The sequence below is a fragment of the Syngnathus acus genome, chromosome 21 (genome assembly GCF_901709675.1).
Source record: "Syngnathus acus chromosome 21, fSynAcu1.2, whole genome shotgun sequence".
Classification (NCBI taxonomy): domain Eukaryota; kingdom Metazoa; phylum Chordata; class Actinopteri; order Syngnathiformes; family Syngnathidae; genus Syngnathus; species Syngnathus acus.
The window spans coordinates 192,284-216,737 of NC_051105.1; the positions used below are offsets into that span (position 1 = coordinate 192,284).

Genomic DNA, 24,454 nt, shown 5'->3' on the forward strand with positions numbered 1-24,454 from the left:
TCCAAGAGGAGAAAGAACGTACGCTTGCGAGTGCTGTCTCCAGGCGGCGCTTTTTGAATTGTCGAGGCTGCTTTGGTTAGCCCGCTCGGGGCCTGTCGTGCGCTCATCTTCACCGCGCCTCGTGTCCGCCCGTCAGTGTTGCCGCCGAGACCGAGGAGCACGTGTCGGCGGAGGCGAGCGGCGGAGAGGCCGCCGCCCCCTTCTTCGTCCGCAAGCCGACGGTCCAGAAGCTGGTGGAGGGGGCCGCTGTGGCCTTCTCCTGCCAAGTGGGAGGGAACCCCAGACCGCATGTCGTCTGGAAGAAAAATGGCGTCGTCCTCTCCACCGGATACAGGTAGACCCCGCCCTCCTGATCTTATCCCGTCGATGCTCAGAACTTTACCTCCACTCTTTTTAGATACAAGGTGACCTACAATAAAGAGACGGGCGAAAGCCAACTGGAGATCTCCATGACGTTCGCCGATGATGCCGGAGAATATTCCGTCTTTGCCAAGAATTCGCACGGCGAAGCCTCAGCCTCCATCAGCCTGCTGGAGGAAGGTAACGCCATCCCAACTGCTCGCGTCCCAACTGAGGCGAGGACGGGCGGGTGAAAAGCGCTTTGCTTTGCTTTGCCGTGTCCGCAGAGGAGTACGAAGCCTACACGAAGCTGCACCTCGCCGCGTATAAAACCGAAGTGACGACAATGATGACTACGGAGGCGGCGGCGGCCGTCGAGGAACAAGTCGAGTCCACGCTCGTGAGCGGATACCAGGCGCTCCACAAGAGAGGCGCCACCCCGATGAGCTTTGTCTCAGAAACGGTACTCGGCCCTCATTTAGCGCAACAAATACGTCATGACTCGACTCGGGTGGATTGTTTGGGTGTCTGTTGTGTGCTCATGGGTTCCTTCCTGTTGGTGTACCGTGTGGAGAAAAATTGCAAGAAGGGAAGTTCTTGACAGACAGGCTGACAGTTGAGTGTTTTTTGCTCGTCCTGCAGGAGTTCCTTATGTCAGCCTTCGAAGAGCGGATCATTCAGGAGATTGAAATGCGCGTCCTGAGGATTACTTACGCACAACTGCTTAGTGAGGACGGCGAGCAGATGGCGAGCGCGCCGGAAGACGGGGCCATGGCGCCCACCTTCGACACGCTGGTGAAAAACTACCGCATCGTGGAGGGAATGGGCGTCACCTTCCACTGCAAGATGGCCGGCGTGCCGCCGCCCAAGGTGAGGGGCCGCCCGGGGACGAGCTGGCAGCACTCGTGTACATTCAATCGCCGCGATGCCTTTGGTCGGTTCAGAACAGCCAGCCTTTAGAAAAGCAGCACACACACATCCTTGATTTGAAACCAACCACCATTGAACTTTTTCGAGGCTTGTCATATTCGGCACTGGCTTGAGCTTGTGTCCTTGGTTGGGCTCTGACAGATTGCTTGGTACAAAGACGGTCAGCGCATCCGTGACGGCGGACGCTACCAGGTGGAGGTTCTGCAGGACGGGCACGCCAGCCTGCGACTGGCCACCGTTCTGCCCGAGGACGAGGGCGTGTACACCGCCCTCGGCAGCAACGTGAAGGGAAACTCCGTCAGCTCGGGGAAGCTCTACGTGGAGCCTTCTGGAATCGTGTCGCCTCAGAGATACACGCCGCAGCCGGTCATGCAGAGGATCCAGTAAGTAGCAGATGAGGGCTTGAGGAAAGCGCCTCGGCCGGCGGGGCCAAAGGCTTTGGAGCCCATTCCAGTGTGTTTGTTCTTAGGTCTGAATCCCCGCGCTCGCTGAGCCGCTCCCCAGCCCGCTCCTCCAGCCGCTCTCCCAGTCGCTCTCCCGGACGTTCTCCCGCCCGAAGGCTCGACGACACAGACGAGGCTCAGCTGGAGCGACTCTACAAGCCCGTCTTTGTGGTGAAGCCCACCTCGCTCAGGTGCTCCGAGGGGCAAACTGCCAGATTTGACCTGAAGGTGGTGGGCAGACCCATGCCGGACACCTACTGGTTCCACAACGGTGAGAGGCAGGCGCATGGAACGCAAGGGCCCAGCAGCGGCTTTTTTACAGGGTGTCCTAATCCACAGAAGGACCGTTTAGAAGCACCCAAATCTGATTTCAATGTCGGGAGATAACGTTAAACAGCGAAGGAGAGTAACAGAGGACTAATACTTGATTACTTGACTTGTTTGCCTCCAGGACAACAAATCATCAATGACTACACGCACAAGATAGTGGTTAAGGAAGACGGCATTCAGTCCATGATCATCGTCCCCGCCATGCCCCAGGACTCGGGAGAGTGGATGGTCGTGGCTCACAATCGAGCCGGGCGCACCACCATCACGGTGACTCTGACCGTCGAAGGTAAGCGAGCGTCCCGCACGGCTCATTTCCGCCTTCCTGGGTGGCGCTTGACCCTTTGCGGCCTCTCTGCTCCCAGCCCGAGAAAGCTTGACGCGTCCTCGGTTCGTGGAGAAGCTGAAGAACATGACGGTCAAACAGGGCACTCTGGTGGAGTTGGCCGTTAAGGCCATCGGAAACCCGGTGCCTGACATCGTGTGGCTGAAGAACAGTGACATCGTCAGCCCGCACAAGCACCCGCAAATCAAGTAGGTGTCTGCGTGTAGCCAGGCGTGGACTGGGCTCTACTCGAGAACTCTTAAGAACATTTCACTTTTGATCCAAAACACGGTCACACGGGAGTCGTTGAACCGTAGCGCCGTCAGGTGTAAAGCAGCTGGCAAACGTAACTTCGGTGGGGGATGCCGGAGATGGAGTCGGGCGGGGTCTTCCTCCAAAAAAGGGGGGATCGAGGATTTACAACCATTCCAATCTTCTCAATATTTACCACTAGTCGTTCCGGATGTGAATAAGATTGTGTGTCTCTTATCCGGCTGCTACTTTGCATCCTCCTCGGCATGGACCAAAGGGGGAGATGTCCTTCCTAACCGAGGAGATTCCGGTCCACGCCGTGAAACGTTTTGGGATGATCGTGACCCGGACGACCGCGGTTCTGTGTCAAAGGACCGGTCCCGATTAAGGTTTCTTGTTCATGTGATTTGTCAGGATTGAGGGCACAAAGGGAGAGGCCAAGTTTCAGATCCCGTCTGCGTCGGGCTCCGACAGCGCGTGGTACACGGCCACGGCCATCAACCGAGCTGGGCGGGACACCACCCGCTGCAGAGTCAACGTGGAGATGGACTATGCTGAGCCGCAGCCCGAGCGGCGGCTCATCATCACCAAAGGAACCTACAAGGCCAAAGAGATCGCCGCCCCCGAGCTGGAGCCCCTGCATCTCCGCTACGGCCAAGAGCAGTGGGAGGAGGGAGACCTTTACGACAAAGAGAAGCAACAGAAACCGCAGTTCAAGAAGAAGCTGACCTCGGTTCGGATGAAGAAGTTCGGTCCCGCCCACTTTGAGTGCAGGCTGACCCCCATCGGCGACCCCACCATGGCGGTGGAGTGGCTCCACGACGGCAAGCCCCTGGAGGCCGCCAACCGGCTGCGCATGATCAACGAATTTGGCTACTGCAGTCTGGACTACGAGGTGGCGTACGCGCGAGACAGCGGCGTCATCACCTGCAGAGCCAGCAACAAATTTGGAGTGGACCAGAACTCGGCCACCCTCATCGTCAAGGACGAGAAGGGGCTAGTGGAGGAGAGCCAGCTGCCCGAGGGGAGGAAGGGAGCGCACCGGCTGGAAGAGATGGAGCGCCTGGCTCACGAGGGCGGACCGGCTGGGGTGAGCGGCGCCGACGAGCAGACGGAAAAGACCAAACCCGAGATCGTCCTGCTTCCAGAGCCGGCGCAAGTCCTGGAGGGCGACGTGGCCCGATTCCGCTGCAGAGTGACCGGTTACCCTGCGCCCAAGGTCAACTGGTACCTCAACGGACAACTCATCCGCAAGAGCAAGCGCTACAGACTACGTTACGACGGCATCTACTACCTGGAGATCGTTGACATCAAGTCTTACGACACGGGCGAAGTCCGATTGGTCGCCGATAACCCTTTGGGAACGACGGAGCACGTCGTCAAGCTGGAAGTCGCGCAACGGGAGGACTTCAGGCCTGTCCTGCGTCGCGCCCCGGAGGGGAAGCCGGCCGAGCACCCGCACGAGCCAGGCAGAGTCAGCTTCGGCGTCGCCAAGGTGGACCGACCGGCCGAGGGCGCGCAAGACAAAGAGATTGTGAAACTCAGGAAGACGCAGAGGATCGTTCACGAGAAAACCTCGGAGGAGTCGGAAGAGCTGAAGAGTAAGTTCAAGCGCAGGACGGAGGAAGGCTTCTACGAGTCCATCTCGGCGGTGGAATTCAAGACTCGCAGGAGAGACGACTCCTATGAGGATTTGCTGAAGAAGACCAAGGATGAGCTGCTCCACCACCTGAAAGAAAAAGAGGAGGCAGAGAGGAAGAAACTGGAGGAGCAGGGCAAGGTAACCATCCCCAGCATCAAACCAGAGAGGATCCAGTTATCCCCCAGCATGGAAGCCCCCAAGATCCTGGAACGCATTACCAGCAAGACGGTGAGCCCCATGGACGAGGTGCGCTTCCGACTTCGGGTGGTGGGCCGACCCGAGCCGGAGTGCCAGTGGTTCAAGAACGGCATCGAGCTGGAGAAGTCCGAGCGCATCTACTGGTACTGGCCCGAAGACCATTTGTGCGAGCTCGTCATCCGAGACGTCACGCCGGAAGACTCGGCCAGCGTCATGGTCAAAGCGGTCAACATCGCAGGGGAGGCTTCCAGCCACGCCTTCCTGCTGGTGCAAGGTATTGTCCCCTTTTCTCTCTCTGGGATGGGCTTTGGAAGTATTTGCACACGCTTGAAAGCATCACATGCCCAATGGCCACACGATGACATCCGCCACGATGGCCACTCGTTCAACCTTGGTCGGTTTCTTACAAAACGGAGAGCAAAACAATTTCCGAGACCAGTCCCGGCCGGACCGGTCGTCAATCGCGGGTGGCGCTCCGTTGGGACCGTTTTCTGCCGGGTTGTGACTTTGCAGCTTTGTCTTTGCAGCGAAGGCCGCTGTGAGCTTTACCCAAAATCTGGAGGATGCCACAGCCCGGGAGAAGGACATCATGGTGACCTTTGAGTGCGAAACCAGCGAACCTTTCGTCAAAGTCAAGTGGCTGAAGGACAACGTGGAGATCTTCTCGGGAGACAAATACAGAATGCACTCGGATCGGAAGGTTCACTTCCTGTCCGTGCTGATGATCGAAGTGAGTGACGCCGCCGAGTACGCCTGCGTGGTCGCGGACGACGACGGCATCAGCACCGTCGCCAGACTTCACGTGGAAGGTGATTGCCAATTCCTGCCCATTCTGAACCTACGGTAGTATATCTTAGGAGGAAATGTGTTAACCTCGGTGCGTCTGACCCCAGGTGCCGCGCTGGAGCTGGTCAAAGGTCTGGAGAACATCGAGGTTCCCGAGAGCTACTCTGGAGAATTTGAGGTGGAGCTGTCTCGCGAGGACGTCGAGGGCAGCTGGTTCTTCGGAGACAAGGAGCTGTCTGCCGGCAGCAAGCACGTCCTGTCCTCCCGGCGGGGAAGGCACACCCTGACCGTGAAGAACGTCAAGAAGGAGGACCAGGGGAAGTACACTTTTGTATGCGGGGAAGTGAAGACCAGCGCCTCACTCAGGATGAAATGTAAGCATCTTTTACAGTGGCGGCTTGTCAGCTCGTGTTGTTTTGCCTCGCCGGTGGCGTGCCACTACTCACACTTGTGAGGACTATACTGGGTCCATGAGGATGGGGAATTGACGCTCAGATGGCGCTCCGTCACGTTTGGGCCTTGAGGCGGGGCCCGTTTGTAGTAGGTTGGCTCAGCAACGGTGTTTGTGTTGCAGTGCGTCCGGTGACCCTCATGCAGCCTCTGTCTGACCTGACCGTCTGCGAGGGCGACATTGCTCAGCTGGAGGTCAGGTTCTCTCAGGAGAACTTGGAGGGAACCTGGATGAAGAGCGGCCAGGCCGTGTCCGCCTCGGACCGCGTCCACATGGTCGTGGACAAAGCCGTCCACAAGCTCCTGGTGGAGAACGCCGGACCGGAAGACGCCGCCTCGTACTCTTTCGAGGTTCCCAGCCACTTCATCAGCACCTCCTGCAAACTCAACGTTCAGAGTAAGGCAACTTGACACCGTACTGTTAAGTACATCATCATCATCAACCCGGCCGGCCGGGATGGTCACCGTTGTTGTTTTTGCAGCCATCGAAATCGTGGCGCCTCTCAAAGACGTGTCTTCGGTGGAAGGAACCAAGGCGGTTTTAGAAGCCAAGATCTCTGCTCAGAACGTTGCCTCGGTCAAATGGTACCACGAGGACAAGCCGGTGACGGCCGACGACCGTGTGCAGATCGTGGCCAAAGGCGCCAAGCAGCGACTCGTCTTCAGCAGAACTTTCGCCTCGGATGAAGGACGCTACAAGCTGCTGGTCGGGAAGGTGTCCACCAGCTGCCGTCTCACCGTGGAACGTAAGATCAACTCATCTCCTCTCCCTGTTTGTGGCACCTTTGGCCGCTCACCTTTGGCGTGACCCGGGCGACTGCTCTCAAGGACCGTTCTCCGAGGAATTTGTGCTCATCTTCTTGTTGGTGTTTGTTTTGTCTGCAGCGGTTGAAATTGTCAAACACATGGAGGACAAAGTGTGCTCAGAGTCCCAAAACGTCACCTTCCAAGTTCAAGTGTCCCACGCTGGTATCGACCCGGTCTGGACCTTTAGGAACCAGCAGCTTAAACCTGGACCCAAGTACAAGATGGACTCCAGGGACAAGACTCACTCTCTGACTGTCATCGACACCATGAAGGACGAGGAGGGACAGTACGGCTTCCACGCCGGACAGAAGACATCCGGTGCAAATCTCACTGTCTCTGGTACGTTTTGCTCTCTGCTCGCTTTGGCTCTCTGGTAGGCTTTGATTCAGTTGAGTTAGGTCTGGCAGCTTTTTGTCAAGTCTGGTCTCTGGTAGGTGGCTTTTGCTTAACTTAACCAGTAGGTCTCTGGTAGGTTTTGCTTAAGCCAGGTCTCTGGTAGGCTTTAGTCAAGTGAGTTACCTCAGTACCTTTAACCCGGAAGGCAAGGCAACGCAAGGCAGCTTGATTGGGATTTGGGAGCTTAAGATCAGGGGATGCTTTGAGAATAATTGTCAATTTTTGTCTATGTGAAGCCCTTTGAGACTGCTTGTGATTTAGGGCTATACAAATAAACTTGACTTGACTTGACTTGATTCCGAGAGCACTTTTCACAGATGAGGCAACTCCATGTTCTTCCTTGTGCTCCCGCCAGGCGGCGCCATCACCCGACCTCTGACGGACGTGGCGGTGGCCGAGTCGCAGACTGCAGAACTGGAGTGCCAAGTGGCCAACGCCGATGCCGAGGGCAAGTGGCTCAAGGATGGCAAGCCGCTGGACTTGAGCGACAACGTCAAGAGCGTGGCCAAGGGAGCCATCCGGCGCCTCGTCATCGTCATCGCTCGGCCGCAGGATGCCGCCGAGTACACCTACCAAGTGGCCAACTCCAAAACCTCGGCCAGTCTACGGGTGGAGGGTACGTCTCAACTTTACTACTTGTCGACAAAGTCGCCATTCAACTTCTGGACAAAAGTCATTCGGTACACATCTAGACTTGAAAATGTGCTCAACTAGTATTTGTGGCCTGCTTGCGGTGCAGCGGTAAAGATCAAGAAGACACTCCGCAACCAGACGGTGACGGAGACGCAGGAGGCGCTCTTCACGCTGGAGCTGACGCACGGGGACGTCAAAGGCGCTCAGTGGCTCCGAAACGGCGTGGAGGTCCACGACGGTGACAAGTACGCCGTGAGCTCCCACGGCGGCGTCCACACGCTGCGCGTCCGATCGTGCCACCCGCAGGACGAGGACGTCTACTCCTTCAAACTGGGCAAGCTGACGGCCAGCGCTCGCCTCAACGTGGAGAGTGAGTGGCCCCGGCCGCCGCCGCCGCCCACTACCGCCGCCACCGTGGAACCCCATCGCCCCCCCGACCGCTCTAACGCTGGGCCGATGCCGTTTTTGACCGGCCGTTCCTGACCGTGCGGCGTTTTCGCGCAGCCGTCAAGATCGTGAAGAAGATGAAGGACGTGACGTCGCTGGCGGGCACCACGGTCTCGTTCGAGATGAGCCTGTCGCACGACAACGTCCCGGTGCGCTGGATGTTCAACGGCGCCGAGCTGACGCCCGGCGACTCCTGCAAGATTCTGGTGGAGCGCAAAGCCCACAAACTGGTTCTGCAGAACGTGGACGCCACCAACCAAGGGGAGTACACAGCTGTGGCGGGACACCTCCAGTGCAGCGCCAAGCTCACCGTGCAAGGTGCTCGCTCGACGCGAGGAGGAGAAAGGTGACGCCGGCCTCGCCGAGAACAAGTTCATTTGCTTTGATTTTGCCTTTCAGCTCTTCGCGTGACCAAACCCCTGAAGAGCGTGACTGTGGCCGAGACGCAGCTGGCCACCTTCGAGTGCGAAGTGTCTCACTTCAACGTGCCGTCCACCTGGCTGAAGAACGGCGTGGAGATCGAGATGAGCGAGAAGTTCCGTATCGTGGTGCAGGGCAAGCTCCATCAGCTGAAGATCATGAACACCAGCAGGGCCGACGCGGCCGAGTACACCTTTGTGTGCGGCAACGACCGCGTGTCGGCCACGCTCACCGTCAGCCGTAAGAGCCCGACCCACTCGCTCGCCCGCCGCGCTTTTGCGTCTTGTTTGTGGCTAAACGGGATGGCTCTTTCCCAAACCTCAACCGCCGCCGCGCGCTAATTTTGATTTTGGCGCCATCTCCGGAGCGCTTGTCGGAGTGCTAACTAAGCGAGCTGTCGTGTCGGCCTCCAGCTGTGCTGGTCACCTCCATGCTGAAAGACCTGAACGCTCAGGAGCGGGACACCATCACCTTTGAGGTCACCGTCAACTACGAGGGCATCACCTACAAGTGGCTGAAGAACGGCGTGGAGATCAAGTCGTCTGAGAGGTGCCAGGTTCGAAGCCGGCAGCTGACGCATTCCCTGACCGTTCGCAACGTTCATTTCGGAGACGGCGGCGAGTACCGCTTTGTGGCCGGATCTGCCGCCAGCGCCGCCAACCTTTTCGTCGAAGGTACGCCTTTCCGGGTTCTGGGCTGATCGGCGGTGGTGGGACGTGACTGAACAAAACAAAAACAAAAAACCCAATATCCATTTTTCACTCAATGACTCCCGATCTGTAGCTTGGTCAACTTTGTCTCTCTTTTTTTCTACACGGGGTGAAAAAGACCCTACCGAGAGTTGAGATTGGCTTTCAAATGTACAGCAGTCAGAAAAAGCACAAAACAAACATAGCAAGTGAAATCCAAACAGCAAAACTCCTACCAAGCGACAATTTCTTCTTAGTTACATCCCACCACTTTTTTTTCCTGTGCTTGTCTTTTGTGAGTACTTTATGCCACCTGTTGGGCTGAGCGAATGTGTGACGCTCTTCCCGCGGCCAGCTCGTGTCATCGAGTTTACCAAGAAAATCAAAGACATCAAGATCACGGAGAAGAAGAAGGCCATCTTTGAATGCGAGGTGTCGGAGCCCAACGTCCAGGTGGTGTGGATGAAGGACGGCCTGGAGCTGGACCCGTCCGAGGAGAGGTGAGACGAAGGAAAAAAATACCACTGCAAAGCGCAGGAGGCGGCCCGCGGTGGCGTGAGCGCGACGCCCTTCGAAGACGGGAAAGTCAAGTTGCCGCCGTGCCGCCGCAGGTTCGTGGTGACGGCCGAAAAGTACGTCCACCGCCTGATGATCCAGACGGTGCGCATGTCGGACGCCGGCCAGTTCTCGGTGGTGGCCGGCTCCAGCGTGTCCAAGGCCCGACTCACCGTGGAAGGACGGGACATCGGCATCAGGGAGCCTGCCCGGCGACTCGTCACGGTGATCAACGCACGCATGCACGCACGGCCCACCGGGCGACCGAGCGAGCGACCGACCGTCCTCTCGTGTCTCCAGTCGCTCAACCGCTCCCCAAGATTGCCACAACCAGACCGGTTCTTGATAGAATTGCCAATCTGATCCCGGTTTCCTTGCATATGTCTTGATCCTTTGCATTGACTTAAAGCGGTGATCAAATTGCCCCCATTTTCTCCAAATCCTCCTCTTGCCACGTTCCTCTGGCACGTTAGCGTGGGCGTTTCCATTTCTGCTCTCTGTAGTTGAAGGAGAGCTGAAGCCTGTCATGTACGCTAGGTTCTGGAGAAACATCGTGCCACTTTGGAGTTTGAGGTGAACGAGGATGAGGTGGAGGGGCGCTGGCTGAGGAACGGCGTGGAGATCCAGTTGTCGGCCGAGGAGCGCTTCAGCTACGCCGTCATCAGGAGGCTCCATCGCCTCACCATCTCGGAAACCTTCAGGAGCGATGCCGGCAACTACGTCTTTGTCGCCGGGAAGAACTCCAGCACCGTCACTTTGCGGGTCAACAGTAAGTGAGCCATTAGACCGAAAGCAGAGGATGAGCGAGTGGGACGAGGCCGTCCGTCTTCCCAGTCCTTGTCACGAAAGCCATATTTTGTTGTTTTGCTCAGTCCCGGAAGCACCTCAAATCTTGCACCACATGGAGGACCAGTCGGTGGAGGCGGGCAAGCCGGCTCGCTTCTCAGTGGCCGTGAGCGGCATCCCCGAGCCTCAGGTCTTCTGGTACAAGGACTCGCAGGCGCTGTCTCCGGGCTTCAAGTGCAAGTTCCTGCGTGATGCCCAAGAGCACACTCTGCTACTCATTGAGGTTTTTCCAGAGGATGCCGCCATCTACAACTGCGAGGCCAAAAATGACTACGGCGTGGCCACCAGCACCGCCACGCTCACTGTGGAAGGTAGGAAGGGAGGGAGGGAGGGAGGCAGGCAGGGAGAAAGACCTCCACCCCGATTTGTCGCACTCGCTCAGCCGCTAACTTCACCCAACCTTTCAGCCGCCGTGGTTGAAAGGTTGAGTGAAGTTGCCAGGGCAACTTGGCAATCGTTGGGTAGTCCCCGCTCGCAATCGAAAAGAGCTTTTGGAGCGATGGAGCTTTTCAGCTTGAGTTTGTGCCACAGTGCCGGAGGCGGCTTCTCCGGACTTGGCTGCCTACGTCGCCCCGCCCGTCGTCGTCTCACCCATGGCCAGCACCTCCACGTTGGAAGGACGACCGGCTCGCTTCCAGTGCAGAATTCGGGGAGACGGTACAAAGTTCTTCAGCGCTGACTGTCAAAGCCTAGCCATCGGAAGATTGAAGTTGCCGCCATGTTGTTGTACATTCTCTAGATGTGAATATCAGCTGGTTCCACAAAGACAAGGAGATCAAGCAGTCAGAATTCTTCAGGATGTCTCAGTTTGATGACTGCTGCCAGCTGGAGATCTCCAAAGTTTATCCGGAGGACGAGGGCCAGTACGCCTGCGTGGCCACCAACGGCGGCGGCACCGTGTCCTGCTCCGCCACCCTCATGCTGGATGGTAAGGCTTTTTTTTTTCTTTCTTCAAATCATCATCTTTATTGGCCAAGTATGTCAAAAACGCACAAGGGGTTTGTCTCCCCTATACGAGCTGCACTCACAATATGGCAGTAGCATGAGCCAACACGGTCCAAACGTTGCCCCATCCCCCCACACCGCCGCTCCCCCAAAGGAGCACAAACAGAAAATGGAAATGAGAGGTCAGCGGCTTTAATCTGTGTTTAGCAGACTTGTTCAGTAAGCCAGAGGGCATACTTCCTTTCAGGGCAAAAGCAATCAGCGGAACCTCCCGCACCGCGGCACGACTCGACCACCCTCAGCGCCCCGAGCCAGAAGCCGCCACTCTTTGTGCAGCCGATTGCGAGCTGCTCGGTGCCGCACGGGGAGGTGGCCCGCTTTCACGCGTGCGTGTCGGGCACTCCCGGCATGGAGATAAGCTGGTTCCACAACCGGCAGCCGGTGCCGCCCAGCAAGAACGTGGTGTTTCATTATGACGAGGCGACAAGCACAGCCACCCTCATCGTGGTGGATGCCTTCCCGGAGCACGCGGGCCAGTACACCTGCAGGGCGAGCAACCCCGCAGGAGAGGCCGCATGCTCGGCCACACTGGTCATCACCGAGGCCTGGCAGGAAGAAAAAGGTAACCCCCGGCCGGCCACGTCCGGACGGAGACTTTGGCCCTACCTCCCTCCCTCCCTCCTCCGAGTCACTAGCTCACAAGTCCCGCTCTCACTCACTTTGGACTTGAGCTGCTGACTCCCCTTCATTTCCTCTTAACAACCTTTGGGACACTTCCTTGTCAGCTCCATCTCCCCTCAGTCAGGGTCACTAAATGACATAAAGTGCTGGTGTCAGCCCTCTCCACTTTGGACTTGCTTCCTCCTCCTGCTTGTCTTCCCAACTTCTCCTTTATTTCCCCACCTCCAAGTCACTAACTCGTCGTCAAAGACAAAGGTCCCGGCCTTCATTCCTGTTTCATTGCATCCATCCATTATCGAGGGCGTGCCGTAGCCAACCATCCATCCATTATCGAGGGCCGCCAATGCCAGCGGTCATCGGGCAGTTGGTGGGGGACACCCTGAGTCAATTCCAGGGCATTCATTCCTTTTTTGGGAAAGCTCACCGCCTGACCGCTGCTGTTTTGCATGCACCGTTCACCCTCCCACCCCTTTGAGGATTTGCTTCGAGGACACCATCCAACTTTGCTCTCTCTTGTTCACAGTGGCTGTCGAGCGAGAAGAAATCGAGGCCACCGTTGAGCAGGAGGTGAAAGGTAAGGAGTTCATCGTCAACCGCTCCCAGTCACACCGTTGCGAAATCTCTGCCCTGCTTTGCCCGGAAGGCGCTCGCTCGCTCTGTGGGTGCTCGATGGGTTATGAGGCGGCGTCCACAGAAATCAAGCAGAGTGTGAAATGTCTCAATTGTTCCTTTGCATGTCATGATGATGAGAAAAAAACGTGGGGATGAGAAAAAAACGTTGCCCCCACCCCCACGGATGACTTTGGTCTCTTTGCATCCAGCGGTTCCTTTCAATTTTGGCATGAAGGTCCTCGCAAGAGGAAAGGGTTTTGAGGGCGGTTGCCGTCAGGTGGGTTGGCGTTAGATCTCAGATCCCATCTGATGTGCACTCCATGCACTAAGGTTGATTGGAAAAGACGTGGATATTTCTTGTCCTGGCTTGCAGATAGCGAAGATGTGCCTCCTGTGGTTTGCAGTCCCCATAACCCCAGTCAACTATATTAGTTCGAATAAACGCCTTCTCACCAAATTTAGTCGCTATACTAACGCTTTGCGAGCAATTCTTTCCTCGTGCTGTCAAGGACGAAAAAGGGCGTTTATTTTCGTGTCTGCAAGTCAGGTAAGAAGTACTCCACCAAAAGTGACTTTTAGCAGCGCCACCTCGAATTTTGCTCCTCAAAGTCTCCCGAGTGATAATTTGTCTTCAAGAAATTTCCACAGAAGAAGGATCAAATCTTCCTGCAGGTTTCTAATCAAAAGAATCAAGTCTTGCGTTTATTCGAACAAATATGGTGAGTGCAATTTTTTCCTTCAGCATTGTGATTGCATGCATTTTAATTTCTTCCATTAATACATCATTCATTCATTCATTCATTCATTGCAATACATTTGTGGGTTTCCACGCCAGCGGCTTAGTCCTTGCCTTCTCTCCGCAGAGCCTGGCTCCACGGGCACGGCACTGCCGCTCACGGGAGCCTTCGCCGACACAGAGGACTTCCCGGTGTCCAGCAGGACCTCCTCCGTCGGCTCCCGGACTGAGAGCATGAAACCGTCATTTACCAAGAAAATCAAGTTCCAGTCCATTTTGGAGGGAGAACCGGTCGTGTTCAAGTGTCAACTTCTGGCTTGCCCGCCGCCGGTTTTTCTCTGGTTTCATAACAATAGGTCTATACCCAAAACGCGCAGGCGTAGGATCTGCACTGAGGGCACAATGAACATACACACAAGTAGCTTGCTCATTGATAGCGTCAGGGACAAGGATTCTGGGAGCTACAAGGTCATGGCAATCAACTCAGAAGGTTCTGCTGAGTCCACAGCCTCTCTTTTGGTCTCGCTGAGGGGGGAGCAGTCGGCCAACTACCTAGGCTATGTTCGCCGCCCCGCGGAGGTCCACAAAAGCGCAGCCTGGATGGCTGAGCAGAGGAAAGGCAGGAAGATTAGGGTGGACCTCCGATACGTCGGATCTCCATTTGACAAGATATCCAAGGTGAACCAGCAGCGGACTCGGTCCAAGACAGGTCTGGTGCGTACCGTCTTCTTTCACTCCAATTCTTATTGGCGTGAGAAAGAGTCTGGCAAGGAGTCCAAGTGTCTGGAGACGGCCTCGGAGCGCGCCCCGTCCCCCCAGCCCATGTTCGTTCGCTCCGATGGCTTTGACGATAGATGGAGCGACATCTACTGTGACCGGCGCACCGGAACGCGATTCAGTGAGATGTTTAGCGACCGTTGCAGCGACGGCTACAGCGAAAGGTTTAGTGACACCGAGAGTCTTCACAATGAAGTGAAAAGTAAACTCAGTGCTCTCCAAAAAGCTGTCAGGCAAAGAAAGAGGCTTTCTATCTCCACCGTGTCGTCCACTGAATTTGACTGTGAGTCGGTAGCCAGTGATTCGAGCTATGCCGATTATGCGGAGAGACTCAGGGTGAAGCCGAGCGTTCAGCATTTTAAGAGCGCCTTTGACTTTGGCCAAGTTCCGAGGGAGTGTCGAGGCCCAGAGGTGAGCGCGGAGACCTCTCGGCCTCATGTGAGACATTCATTTGAGCCTCAGTCTCGAAGCAGAGCTGTTCAGATCATGAGAGGTGAGCCGGTTGATGTGGCGGTGCCAAAATGTCAGACAAAAGAGTGTGCTGATGAAGGTCAGCTAAAACAATCTGACGAGGTTAAGGAAGAGATGCGTGAGCTTCACATCAGGGTCGGCGACGACCAAGTCACAGAGGAGTTGGAACCGTATCCTTCTGAACCCACATACCTCCCTAAAAGCCCAAAGCACCCTGAATTCCCACACAAGCCCAGACCCACAAGCCACCACGAACCCCCACACCAGTCTCAATCCAAATATTACGAGAAACACGCGTGTGGCTCTGAGACGACAGACCATCATGAGCCCCCGCAAAGCCCACAATTCCCTCATCCCCATAACTCTCAACCATTAGCAAGTGAGGACGCGTGGACATACACAGAGCATGCTAAAGAGGACTTTTGGCTGCGAGAATCTCAGAAGCTCGATTTGGTCAAGTCTGTTATGTACCATGTCTCGCCTGAAGAATGGGAACACACTACAACAACAGTAAGTAATGACGCGTTCCTCAAAGTCCAGTGTCAGAGTCTGGATGATCATTTCCTTGACCACGGGGGGACAAGTCTATCACTTCACCTTAGAAAAGGCAGTAGGGTGTCAGAAGACGAAAGATCTGAATCTGAAACTGGTTTACCAAAGCCCAGTGAGACACCATACGCAGAGCCCAAAGAGCAGGAAGTAAGCAAAATAACTCTTTTGGAGCCCAAAGCCATGTCCCGTTGCCACCAATCTCCCGAAATAAAGGCGCAGGAAACCCATCCTGAAGTTGCAGCAGTACCAGAATTGGAAGTCAGAGCAGAGGAAATGGAAAAGCACGACTTGTTCACGTGGCCACAGACTTTTCCTCAAGTCAAAGTACAAACTGAGGCACACCTTCAAACTAGAGAAAGAGGAGCGGCAGCAGAAATACTTGAGCCGGCCTGGGACAGACACGCTGGAGAGTCACAATACCAAAAGACACTGAAAGCTGAGCACATTGAGTCGGAGGAAAGACTCCAGGCCCTACGCATTGGCAACTGGCAGACAGTCGAGCAAATCTCACTCAAGGAAGCTTCTCAGCCCGAAAGGAGCCAGCCAAAGCCAAAGGAAATATACACAACGCCACAAACGCACTCCGACACCCAGAGATGTGCAAGAGTGGACACTCTTGGAGAAACCGAAGCCATTTCAAATGTTTACAAATCGACAGGGGGGAAGGCCAAAGAATCTGGTCCTAAAACTGCAGCACGTTCAATAGACCTCAGAGCAGAAGATATAAACGACGCCCAACTGTTCATGCAGCCGCAAGTGTTGCCACACCTCAACAACAAAGACGGAGGAAAAGCACAAAAAAGAGTCGATCCGGCCGAGAGCAAAGGGTATGAAGAATCCTTGAGGCAACGGTACGTGAGGAGTCTAGAAGCAGAGCGTATGGATTGTGAGGAAAAACTCCTGGCCCTGAGAATCAGGAAGTGGCAGCAAGGTATGGAAACATCTCAACTGGGAGCTGGCCTGACAACGCCAAAAGGAGCACCGCGTATGGATTCGGAAGATGAAACTCTCCAATCTGGAACCGGTATGCCCGACGAGACACCTTACATGGAGCCCGAAGAACCTATTTACACTCAGCTGGGGGCAAGTCGATCGAGTCCTGGGACCAAAGCCATGTCCTGCTTCAACAATTCGACCAGGATGAAGGCCAGGAAAAGCGACACTGAACCTGCAACAGTTGCGATAGACCAATTACCTGAAGTCATGGCAAGGGAAACAAAAGACGACGACATCCTATTTATGCAGGAACAGATGTCACCTCCAGTCCAAGCACACACCAACGTGCACCAAACAACTAAAGCTAGAGGCGAGGCAGCAAAACGAATGGAGCCAGCTGGAGGCAAATGGTCTGGCGAGTCTTTGAGGGAGCAGCAGTCTGAGAAAAGCCCGGAAGCTGAGCACTTAGAGTGTGAGGAAAAACTCCTGGCCTTACGAATCAGGAAGTGGCAGCAAGATACGCAGATGACACGGGAGGAAACATCTCAACCGGAAGGTGGCTTGCTCTTGCTCATGCCGCAAGGAACACCATGTGTAATCCCAGAGGAGCATATTCCCAGCCTGCATGGAGAGAGAGAAGTAACTCGTGAAGGGCCCAAAGTCATGCCCCCGTGTTTACACAAAGACCCCGTACGGAAGGCTCAGGAAACTGACCTTGAAACCGCAACTCTCACGAGCAATAAAGTCCCCGCAATACAAGTCAAGGCAGAAGAAATAGAAGACAAGGACCTGCTTGTGCGGCTAATAGGGACACGTCCTAATAGTAAAGGTAGAGAAGAGGCAGCAAAAATAGTCGAGGCAGCCAAAGACAAGTCCTTGAAAGAGCACTATGACCAAAGTTTGAACGATGAGCATATTGAATGTAAGGAGAAACAATCAATAAATAAGTGGCTGCAAGATTGGCAAATAACACCGGCGGAAGCATATCGTCGTGAAACTGACCTGCTCGTGCCGGAAACCACAGCAATGTGCCTGGAGCCAGAGGAGCATATTTCTTCCATCCGGCATAAAGAGTGTGGCCTTGCTCATGACAGAGACATGGACCCACGCAAAATGAAGGCCATGGAAACCAATCGTGAAGCTTCAAAAGTTGCAACGTATGAATTCCTTGACTTAGAAGGTAATGCAGAAAAAATGGATGAGGGCCTGCTTGTGCCACCTCAGACTTCAACCCGAGTCAATGTAGTAACTGAGACAAGTCCTAAATCTGAAGGTAGACCAGATGCACCAAAAATAGTTGAGCCAGCCTGGATCAAAAGGTCCGCTGCGTCCTTAAGGGAACAGCACGAGAAGAGCTTGGAAGCTGATCGCATCGAGTGTGAGGAGGAATTGCCACCACAAGTCACGAAGGTGAAGCAAGGTCTGGAGATGACACAGGGGGAAACATGTCCAACAGAACCTGACCTGCTCATGCCGAAAGGAACACCATACGTGGATCCAGAAGAGTATGTTTGCAGCCAGCAAGACTTGAGAGAGATCATTAGGGAAGAGCTTGAAGCCACGGCCCCGTGTTTCAGCAAGACTACCGCAGTTTTAACAGATGACATACCTCGAGTCAGAACAGAGCAAATAGAAGACAAGGGACTGTCCTTGTGGCCACAAATGCCACCTCTATCAAAAGTGCAAACGGAGGCACGGTCTAAAACTAAAGGAAGAGGAGTGGCTGCGAAAACGGTCGAGCCTGCTGTCGGCAAGTTTTCTGGAGAGTGCTTGAGTGGACAGAATGAAAAGAGACTGGAAGTTGAAGAGAAAGAGTGTCAGAGAAAATACCCGGCCCCACAAATCAGGACGTGGCAGCAAGGCAGGACAGACGAGGAGCCGTCTCAACCTGCAACTGGACAGTCGAAGCCAGAAGGAAAACCCGACGTGGAAGGCGGAGGACTGGTTCTAAGTGTGACTAAGAGGGAGCCGTATCGAGCGAACCAAAATCAACCCGTGACGATGATAACCCAAAGGTCCACTGGAGCGGGAACCCGAATGGTGCAGGATCCAACGCCTCCTCCTGCAGTGAAAGGGAAAAGGCAGGCAAGGGGACTGGAAACACAACCTGCACAAATGAAATTGCCACCCAAGAACAAAGGAGGAGATGAAAAGCTTTTGTTTGAGAAAACAAGTGAGGAGCGAGAACTGCAGCTGTCAATGGAGAACGTCTCCGAGCTGAAGAAGTGTGATCAGTTTGTAAGTGAAGAGCAGGCCCTGGCTCAGCGCATCATGCAATGGCAGAAAGATGTTCTGATGGAACACCGGGAGGCCGATAAGCCAGATGCTGAATGGACAAATGCGTATCCCCCTATTGCGGTAGAGAGGAACACTGAGGTAGAAAGAAGAGTGACTGGAACGATTGCTCCGGAACCTCCTCTGCCAAATGAGATGATCTCCTGTGAAAGAACAAAGTTCTTTAGGAGTCGTTTGAACCCAAATGAGCAGGGTGAGAGCGGGCCGTGGTTACATGCTGGCATGCTGCCCGATAAGGGCCGTGAGGTCAGACTGCGGAGGGATGCTGACTTCTTCGTCAGTGAGGAAGGGGCTCAGGATCAGCATCTCCCTCGATGGCCAACAGATGTTGTCCAACTAGAGGAAGGAGCTGACCTGGAGTCTGACTGGGCTTTTGCTTTACCAGCTGAATACTTCCCTAATGACCCCCTCCTTCCACAAGCGGAGACTGCAAGGAGACCCTCGTCGATTTTGGAAGAAACGTCCCAAGAGGAGCACGTGAGCGCGGATAGAGACCAAGCGCAAGGGACCCATTCACTTCCTTACCGTGCCAGTTATAAGGCATCCCCACCTCAATGTTCACAGGTGGAATCCATGGCTGTGAAAAAAGAAGATGCAGGTGATGCTTCGCCCTTTCAGCGATATTTACCCTCACAACCTAGCACTGTCTCTCCAGCCAGCTATGGACTCAGCCCGCTATTGCAGAGTCCTCATGAGGAGTCTGTCGTCAGTAGACATTCCCAATCACACTGTCCTCGGAGAAGTGAGTCGGAACAGAGGCTGACTAACGAGGAGGATAGTTCATCAGCATCCAGCAGCAAGCCTATCGGGGAGGCACTAAAGGAGGAGATTAGCTTGGGCACGTCTGCAGACGACAGCAAGAAGAAACCACACGCAGATCTGCTGGTGGCGGAAAGAGAGGTCAGCAAGGAGCTCTCAAAAGTCAAAGACCCATCAACCCATCAGGACATGTCTGAACATGGAAGTGTAGCAAAAATGGAGAAGAGAAGCCAAGACCAGGACATTCCTGCGGGTGCTAAGCCAACGCGATCATCCACGTCGCCTCGGGAATCAAGTGCTGACAGTTTCTGTCCAATATTTCTAGAAGAAATGTCCTCACTTAAAGTTAGAGTTGGAGAGATGTCAGAGCTGAGCTGCCAGTTTCGAGGCGACCCTCCCCCTCAAGTCACATGGCTCAAGGACGGACACGCATTGGTCCACAACCCCGACTACGACATCACGGTCAAGTCCGACAAGTCGACGCTGACAATTTTCTATCCGACCGCAGACCACGAAGGGACGTACGACTGTGTCATAAGTAATAAGCACGGAAAGTCCATCAGCAGCGCCAGTTTGACGCTCTCCGAAAAAAAGATTGTCTCACGGGAAAAGTTCGAGAGGGGAGAGAAACCTCATGACAGCCAGGGACAAGCTTGCATTGAAACATTAAAAATTCCTCAAGCAGTCAGCCAGCAATACCTCAATGATGCAAATGTGTCTCAATCACCTACAGTGGAAATCAGAGTTGACGCTCCCGCTCCAGACCCTGCGACCACGGAGGTGTGCAATGAAGAGCAGCAACCCCAGGACTGCTCTGTGTTGACTTCAACTGAGCCAATCAGTCAGCAAAAAAGTACTTTTGCCTTTGGTGCCACTGCCGAAGGTCCTAGTGTGGTCAAAGCGTTGGAGAGCCTCAGCTGCACAGAGGGTCAGACGGCCATGTTGGAATGTGTTCTCTTGGCGGAACCTTCCCTTGAGGTCACATGGTTTTGCAGCGACGTTCCTCTTGAAACGACGACGGATAAATACAGGGCAGAAGTTGACGGTCAAGTACACAAGCTCTATGTTAGATCTTTCACAGGGACCGACGCCGGCACATACAAATGTGTCGCAAAAAATAAGATGGGAGAGGTCTCGTGCACCTGTGATGTTTTCTGTCAAGACGTCGTTGCAGACGTTGTTGACGACGTGGAAGACGTTGGCACGCAGACAAAGTCAAAAGAACCTCCACCTCAGGTGCCATCAAAATCCAGGGCGGATGGACACGGGGTGCCTCCAATTATATCTGGATGTGGGCTGCAGCAGTCATCCGCTGTGATCAACGTGTCTCAGATTAAACGAGCCTTTGAGTCAGACTCATCTCCTACTTCATTTCAGAAGCAACGAGAGGAACCACCTTACCTTGTGGAGTGCGTACCTGCACAGACCAGTCCTCGTGTTGAGTTACAGCGGCACCCGGTCCAACCTGAATGTGGCAGTGTCCGCACTGATCCCTACGTGGTCGCCAACTTGCCACGTCTCACCCAAGGTCTTCCTGCAGCGAGGAGCCCAGAGCTCGCCACCTCAACAGAAAAAGTCTCTGAAATCATCGCGGTGGACACAAACATTGAGGAGTTAGCCGTCAGACAATGTGGCGAGGGAGTGCGGGAGGCGTCTGAGCTCAACCGGGCAGCACCCCAAGAATCAGCGGGCGTCCCTGAACCCCTGATGGCAGGGCAAGTAGAGGTGGCGGGAGAGGAGAAAATGTTGCACATGTTTGACAAAACGAGTAGCTTCATCCCATTCGTATCAGATAAGGTTCCCACTGTAAGACATTCAGTCCAGACTGTCGGTCCAACCGGCCAAGCAGAGAAACCTCCGAGTTTATCTGAACCGCTAAAGTCTGAAAAGCTCGGGGAAGCTGTGAAGTCTGAAGGTGCTCCAGAGGTGCAGGGATATGTTGTCGAGGAGAAGTCCGCTGATGTTGTTAGAGAATGCAAACAAGAACTTAAGAAAGGTAGTGATGTGGAGAGCATTTCTATCCCTGAGCCGTCGGTGGATAGCGGTGTTTTTATCAGTGGGCCACCTTCTCAGCTCAGTGTGCAGTCTGCAGTTGACTTAACTGCCGGTGATGTAGTCGGAACTGAGAGAGGTAATGATGAAAATCTGGAATCATTAGTTGTCCGACCAAATGTCGAGGGTCCTGAACATGTCTCTTCCGAGAGCCCTGACTCTCGAATATCCGGAGGTGGACAAGCAACGGGAGCTGCAGTGGGTGTAATGGAGGAAGAGGAGGTGACTTTTGGTGCAGTGTATGAATATTACAATCCTCCGACAGACTGGGCACGGCCACTCTCCCCCGAGTCTGAGATGTCGATAGAGATTGGCAGCACAGTCGGTGAGGAGGTCGCTGAGGGCTTCTACACACCGAGTTCATCTACAGAGATCTCTCATTCGACTTTCCATACCCCCAAGTCTCCGAGTTCCTTCCATGCTTTGAATTCTCCCAGTTCTTTCCATACCTCTTATTCTCCCAGTTCCTTCTATACCCCTAGTTCTGGTACACCTCAAGAGTTTCCATCTTCCCCCACACAAAAGAGCCCTTTGTCAGACTCTAGTGACAGGTTTTTCTCACCTGTCCAGTTCCTCGCGTCTCCTGTCGATGAGGGCATTGAAAGTGTACCCGCTGAGGTAAATGTAGATGAGCAGTGGTTGCGTTCCAAGAGCAGCGCCTCCGATCAGGAGAGGGTGCACGGAGTCCCGCCTGCCTTCCTCAAACCTCTGACGAAGAAAAAAGTATTTGAAAACGACTCTCTGATCTTTCTCGCTGAGGTCTTTGGCCTCCCATTACCAGAGGTGAATTGGTTCCGAAACAAAACCCGGCTGACGGCTGACAAGCGGATCGTTATGGAACGAGATGGAGACAGTGTCTCTCTCACGATTCACTGTGTCACTAAAACTGACCAGGGAGAATACATCTGCCAGGCGGTCAATGGTGTCGGTGAGGCCCGAAGCGTCGCTTTAGTGCTTGTGGTGTCGCAGGAAGGAAGGCTCTCGCGTGCCCCGCCCGCTGTTACCCACCAGCACGTGATGGAGTTTGATGTGGAAAACGATGACTCGTCTCGTTCACCTTCTCCCCAGGAGATCCTGTTAGAAGTCGAACTGGATGAGAACCAGGTCAAGGAATTTGAGAAACAGGTGAAGATCATCACCATTCCCGAGTACACAGCCGACAGCAAGAGCATGGTTATATCCCTGGATGTTATTCCGAGCATTTACGAGGAGGGCACTGTGGACTTTGTTACCCAGGAAAACGAGAATCTGAAAATAGCCTTTGAGGTGACCGAGATGCCGCCGAGGTTTATCGATCCCATCTGCGATGTCGAAACCTCACAGAGTTCCACTGCCGTGTTTGAGTGCTCGCTGATGGGAATCCCGTCCCCCGTCGTGTCCTGGTTCAAAGGGGACATTAAAATTCCTCAAAACAACAGACGGTACCTGCACTCATCTGACGGAGAGCGTCATTTCCTGAAGATCTGTAAAGTGACAGCGCAGGACAGCGGCGTGTACACCTGCGGTGCCGTTAATGTCGTCGGCGAAACGCTGTGCAGAGCCTCGCTGGTGGTGCTCGGTGCAAAGGAATTCTCCGGACAGACCAGAGGCAGGGAGCTGACGTCCGTGTCTCTCGGCGGCGCCAAAGTCCAGCCGCAGAAATTTGACATGCTGGTGGGAAACACGGCGGCGGACGAGCAACAATCATCAGAGATTGAGCTCGAGTTTGAGTTTCAGCAGGAGGCCGATGAATCTCAGCGCGCCGTCCGCCTGGTGGCCACTACGGACGGGGGGTTGAGCGAAGACCGGCACATGAGCATCAACTTTGATGTGTTTGCCGAGTCGGCCAAAGAGGACAAGGTGGAGTTCAAGGGAAAGTCGTCCGACATGTGTAGCTTTGAGTTTCAAGTGACGGAGATGGCCCCGAGGTGCGTCATTCCCTTGACGGACGTGACCGCCGCTGTCGGTGCGCCGGTCATCCTGCAATGTCTGGTCAGCGGCAAGCCAACGCCCACGGCTGAGTGGTACAAAGATGGCGAGCGCGTCGCTCACGGCAGGTACATCGTTCAGGAAAAAAACCCAGGCCACTTTAACCTTCTCATCACCAACGCCAGCCAGGGCGACGCGGGCGAGTACCGATGCCTGATCCAGAACGCAGCCGGATGGATCGAAACCTCGGCATTGCTGAAGGTCTTTTAGAGAAATGTGTCCGTGCTTGGTTATAGTGGCTGAATGGAGGCATCTGGACCCTTGGTTGTTGAGGTTTTATTGTGGAACCAAAAGCGGTTCTTCCTCAGTTTGGAAAGGGCCTTTGTAGTTTGACATAGATGGCTTCTCTCAAACCAGTGGTCCTAGCAAGTCCCACAAGTCAGGAGTTCCTCAAGTCTCTGACTTAAGAAACACCACTTTTTTAGTTTTCACTTTGGGCTGGTGATGTAAGTTAGTTCAGCACACTCACGCAAACGCATGCCTCGCGTAGCCGTTTGGAGGCGTCCATAAAAGCTGTTTGGGTGTTGGTGACAATCTGCATTGAAAATATGAAAGTGGATCGGAAGTAGTTTGTGGGTGGAGAGTTCGTGGTCAGTCAAGGAAATTATAAAGTCATGTGCGCAAACGCGGCAAGTTCGTCCCATTTTATGAGCATGGTTATAAAACAGATGAAGAAAAAAGTTGATACCCCCCCATCGTTTGACTCGTAGATGTATGTATTCGATGCTTGTGTTATTTGAGTCACGTTTGTTGTTTTTTGCCGCTTCGCAACAAGCGTTTGATTGTGAACCTTTGAAAGTGTAGCAGCATGCTTATGGACGTGTAAATGTGCCCTCTTCTTTTAGGTTTGGAGAGCGCATCAGAGATATTTCATTTTTACAAACATGTCCTTTGTCTCAGAGTTTATACAATAAACTTCAAAAGTTGAACTCCAATCGGGGTCTTTTTTTTCTTTTAATCTTTCCGTTTGAGACCATGACTTGTCAATAGTTTATTTCTCCTTTTTTTAGTTTTACTAAGTGAAGCATGGAGTGATGAATGAGAAGTGGGTGATTCTTGTGGGCCACGTTGACTAATCAGGAAGCTTGATGAAGCGAATACTACCAGCACTACTCTTTCTACTGCTACTAGTAAAAGGTGTCAAATCCAGGACCAGAAAGGAAAAAACCCTGCCACAGTTTGGCT

General features: G+C 54.1%; 2 protein-coding genes across 4 annotated transcripts in view; both read left to right on the forward strand.

Annotated features, from left to right (window-relative positions):
• ttn.2 (titin, tandem duplicate 2) overlaps positions 1-24,454 on the forward strand; it is a 163,836-nt gene that overhangs the window by 7,449 nt on the left and 131,933 nt on the right. For all 3 annotated transcript variants that reach the window (XM_037239939.1, XM_037239941.1, XM_037239940.1), the window contains exons 15-41: positions 137-334; positions 398-540; positions 627-802; positions 982-1,209; positions 1,411-1,652; positions 1,739-1,983; positions 2,164-2,328; positions 2,405-2,573; positions 3,031-4,730; positions 4,984-5,265; positions 5,350-5,616; positions 5,817-6,089; positions 6,175-6,438; positions 6,578-6,838; positions 7,251-7,511; positions 7,635-7,898; positions 8,033-8,293; positions 8,375-8,635; positions 8,809-9,069; positions 9,440-9,584; positions 9,696-9,864; positions 10,177-10,408; positions 10,512-10,796; positions 11,017-11,142; positions 11,225-11,413; positions 11,678-12,052; positions 12,635-12,685. In XM_037239939.1, coding sequence (XP_037095834.1) covers positions 137-334; positions 398-540; positions 627-802; positions 982-1,209; positions 1,411-1,652; positions 1,739-1,983; positions 2,164-2,328; positions 2,405-2,573; positions 3,031-4,730; positions 4,984-5,265; positions 5,350-5,616; positions 5,817-6,089; positions 6,175-6,438; positions 6,578-6,838; positions 7,251-7,511; positions 7,635-7,898; positions 8,033-8,293; positions 8,375-8,635; positions 8,809-9,069; positions 9,440-9,584; positions 9,696-9,864; positions 10,177-10,408; positions 10,512-10,796; positions 11,017-11,142; positions 11,225-11,413; positions 11,678-12,052; positions 12,635-12,685 — 7,493 coding nt within the window. The remainder of the gene's footprint in view (positions 1-136; positions 335-397; positions 541-626; positions 803-981; positions 1,210-1,410; positions 1,653-1,738; positions 1,984-2,163; positions 2,329-2,404; positions 2,574-3,030; positions 4,731-4,983; positions 5,266-5,349; positions 5,617-5,816; positions 6,090-6,174; positions 6,439-6,577; positions 6,839-7,250; positions 7,512-7,634; positions 7,899-8,032; positions 8,294-8,374; positions 8,636-8,808; positions 9,070-9,439; positions 9,585-9,695; positions 9,865-10,176; positions 10,409-10,511; positions 10,797-11,016; positions 11,143-11,224; positions 11,414-11,677; positions 12,053-12,634; positions 12,686-24,454) is intronic.
• On the forward strand, positions 306-24,204 carry LOC119115459 (titin-like). The gene is made up of 3 exons (XM_037239942.1): positions 306-311; positions 4,574-4,581; positions 17,069-24,204. Exon 3 carries the CDS (start codon positions 17,222-17,224, stop codon positions 23,477-23,479), a length of 6,258 nt encoding a protein of 2,085 aa, XP_037095837.1. The 5' UTR covers positions 306-311; positions 4,574-4,581; positions 17,069-17,221; the 3' UTR covers positions 23,480-24,204.

Excerpts from the sequence above, each read along its gene's own strand:
- LOC119115459 (XM_037239942.1), top strand. The coding sequence starts at position 17,222 with ATGTGCCTGGAGCCAGAGGAGCATATTTCTTCCATCCGGCATAAAGAG.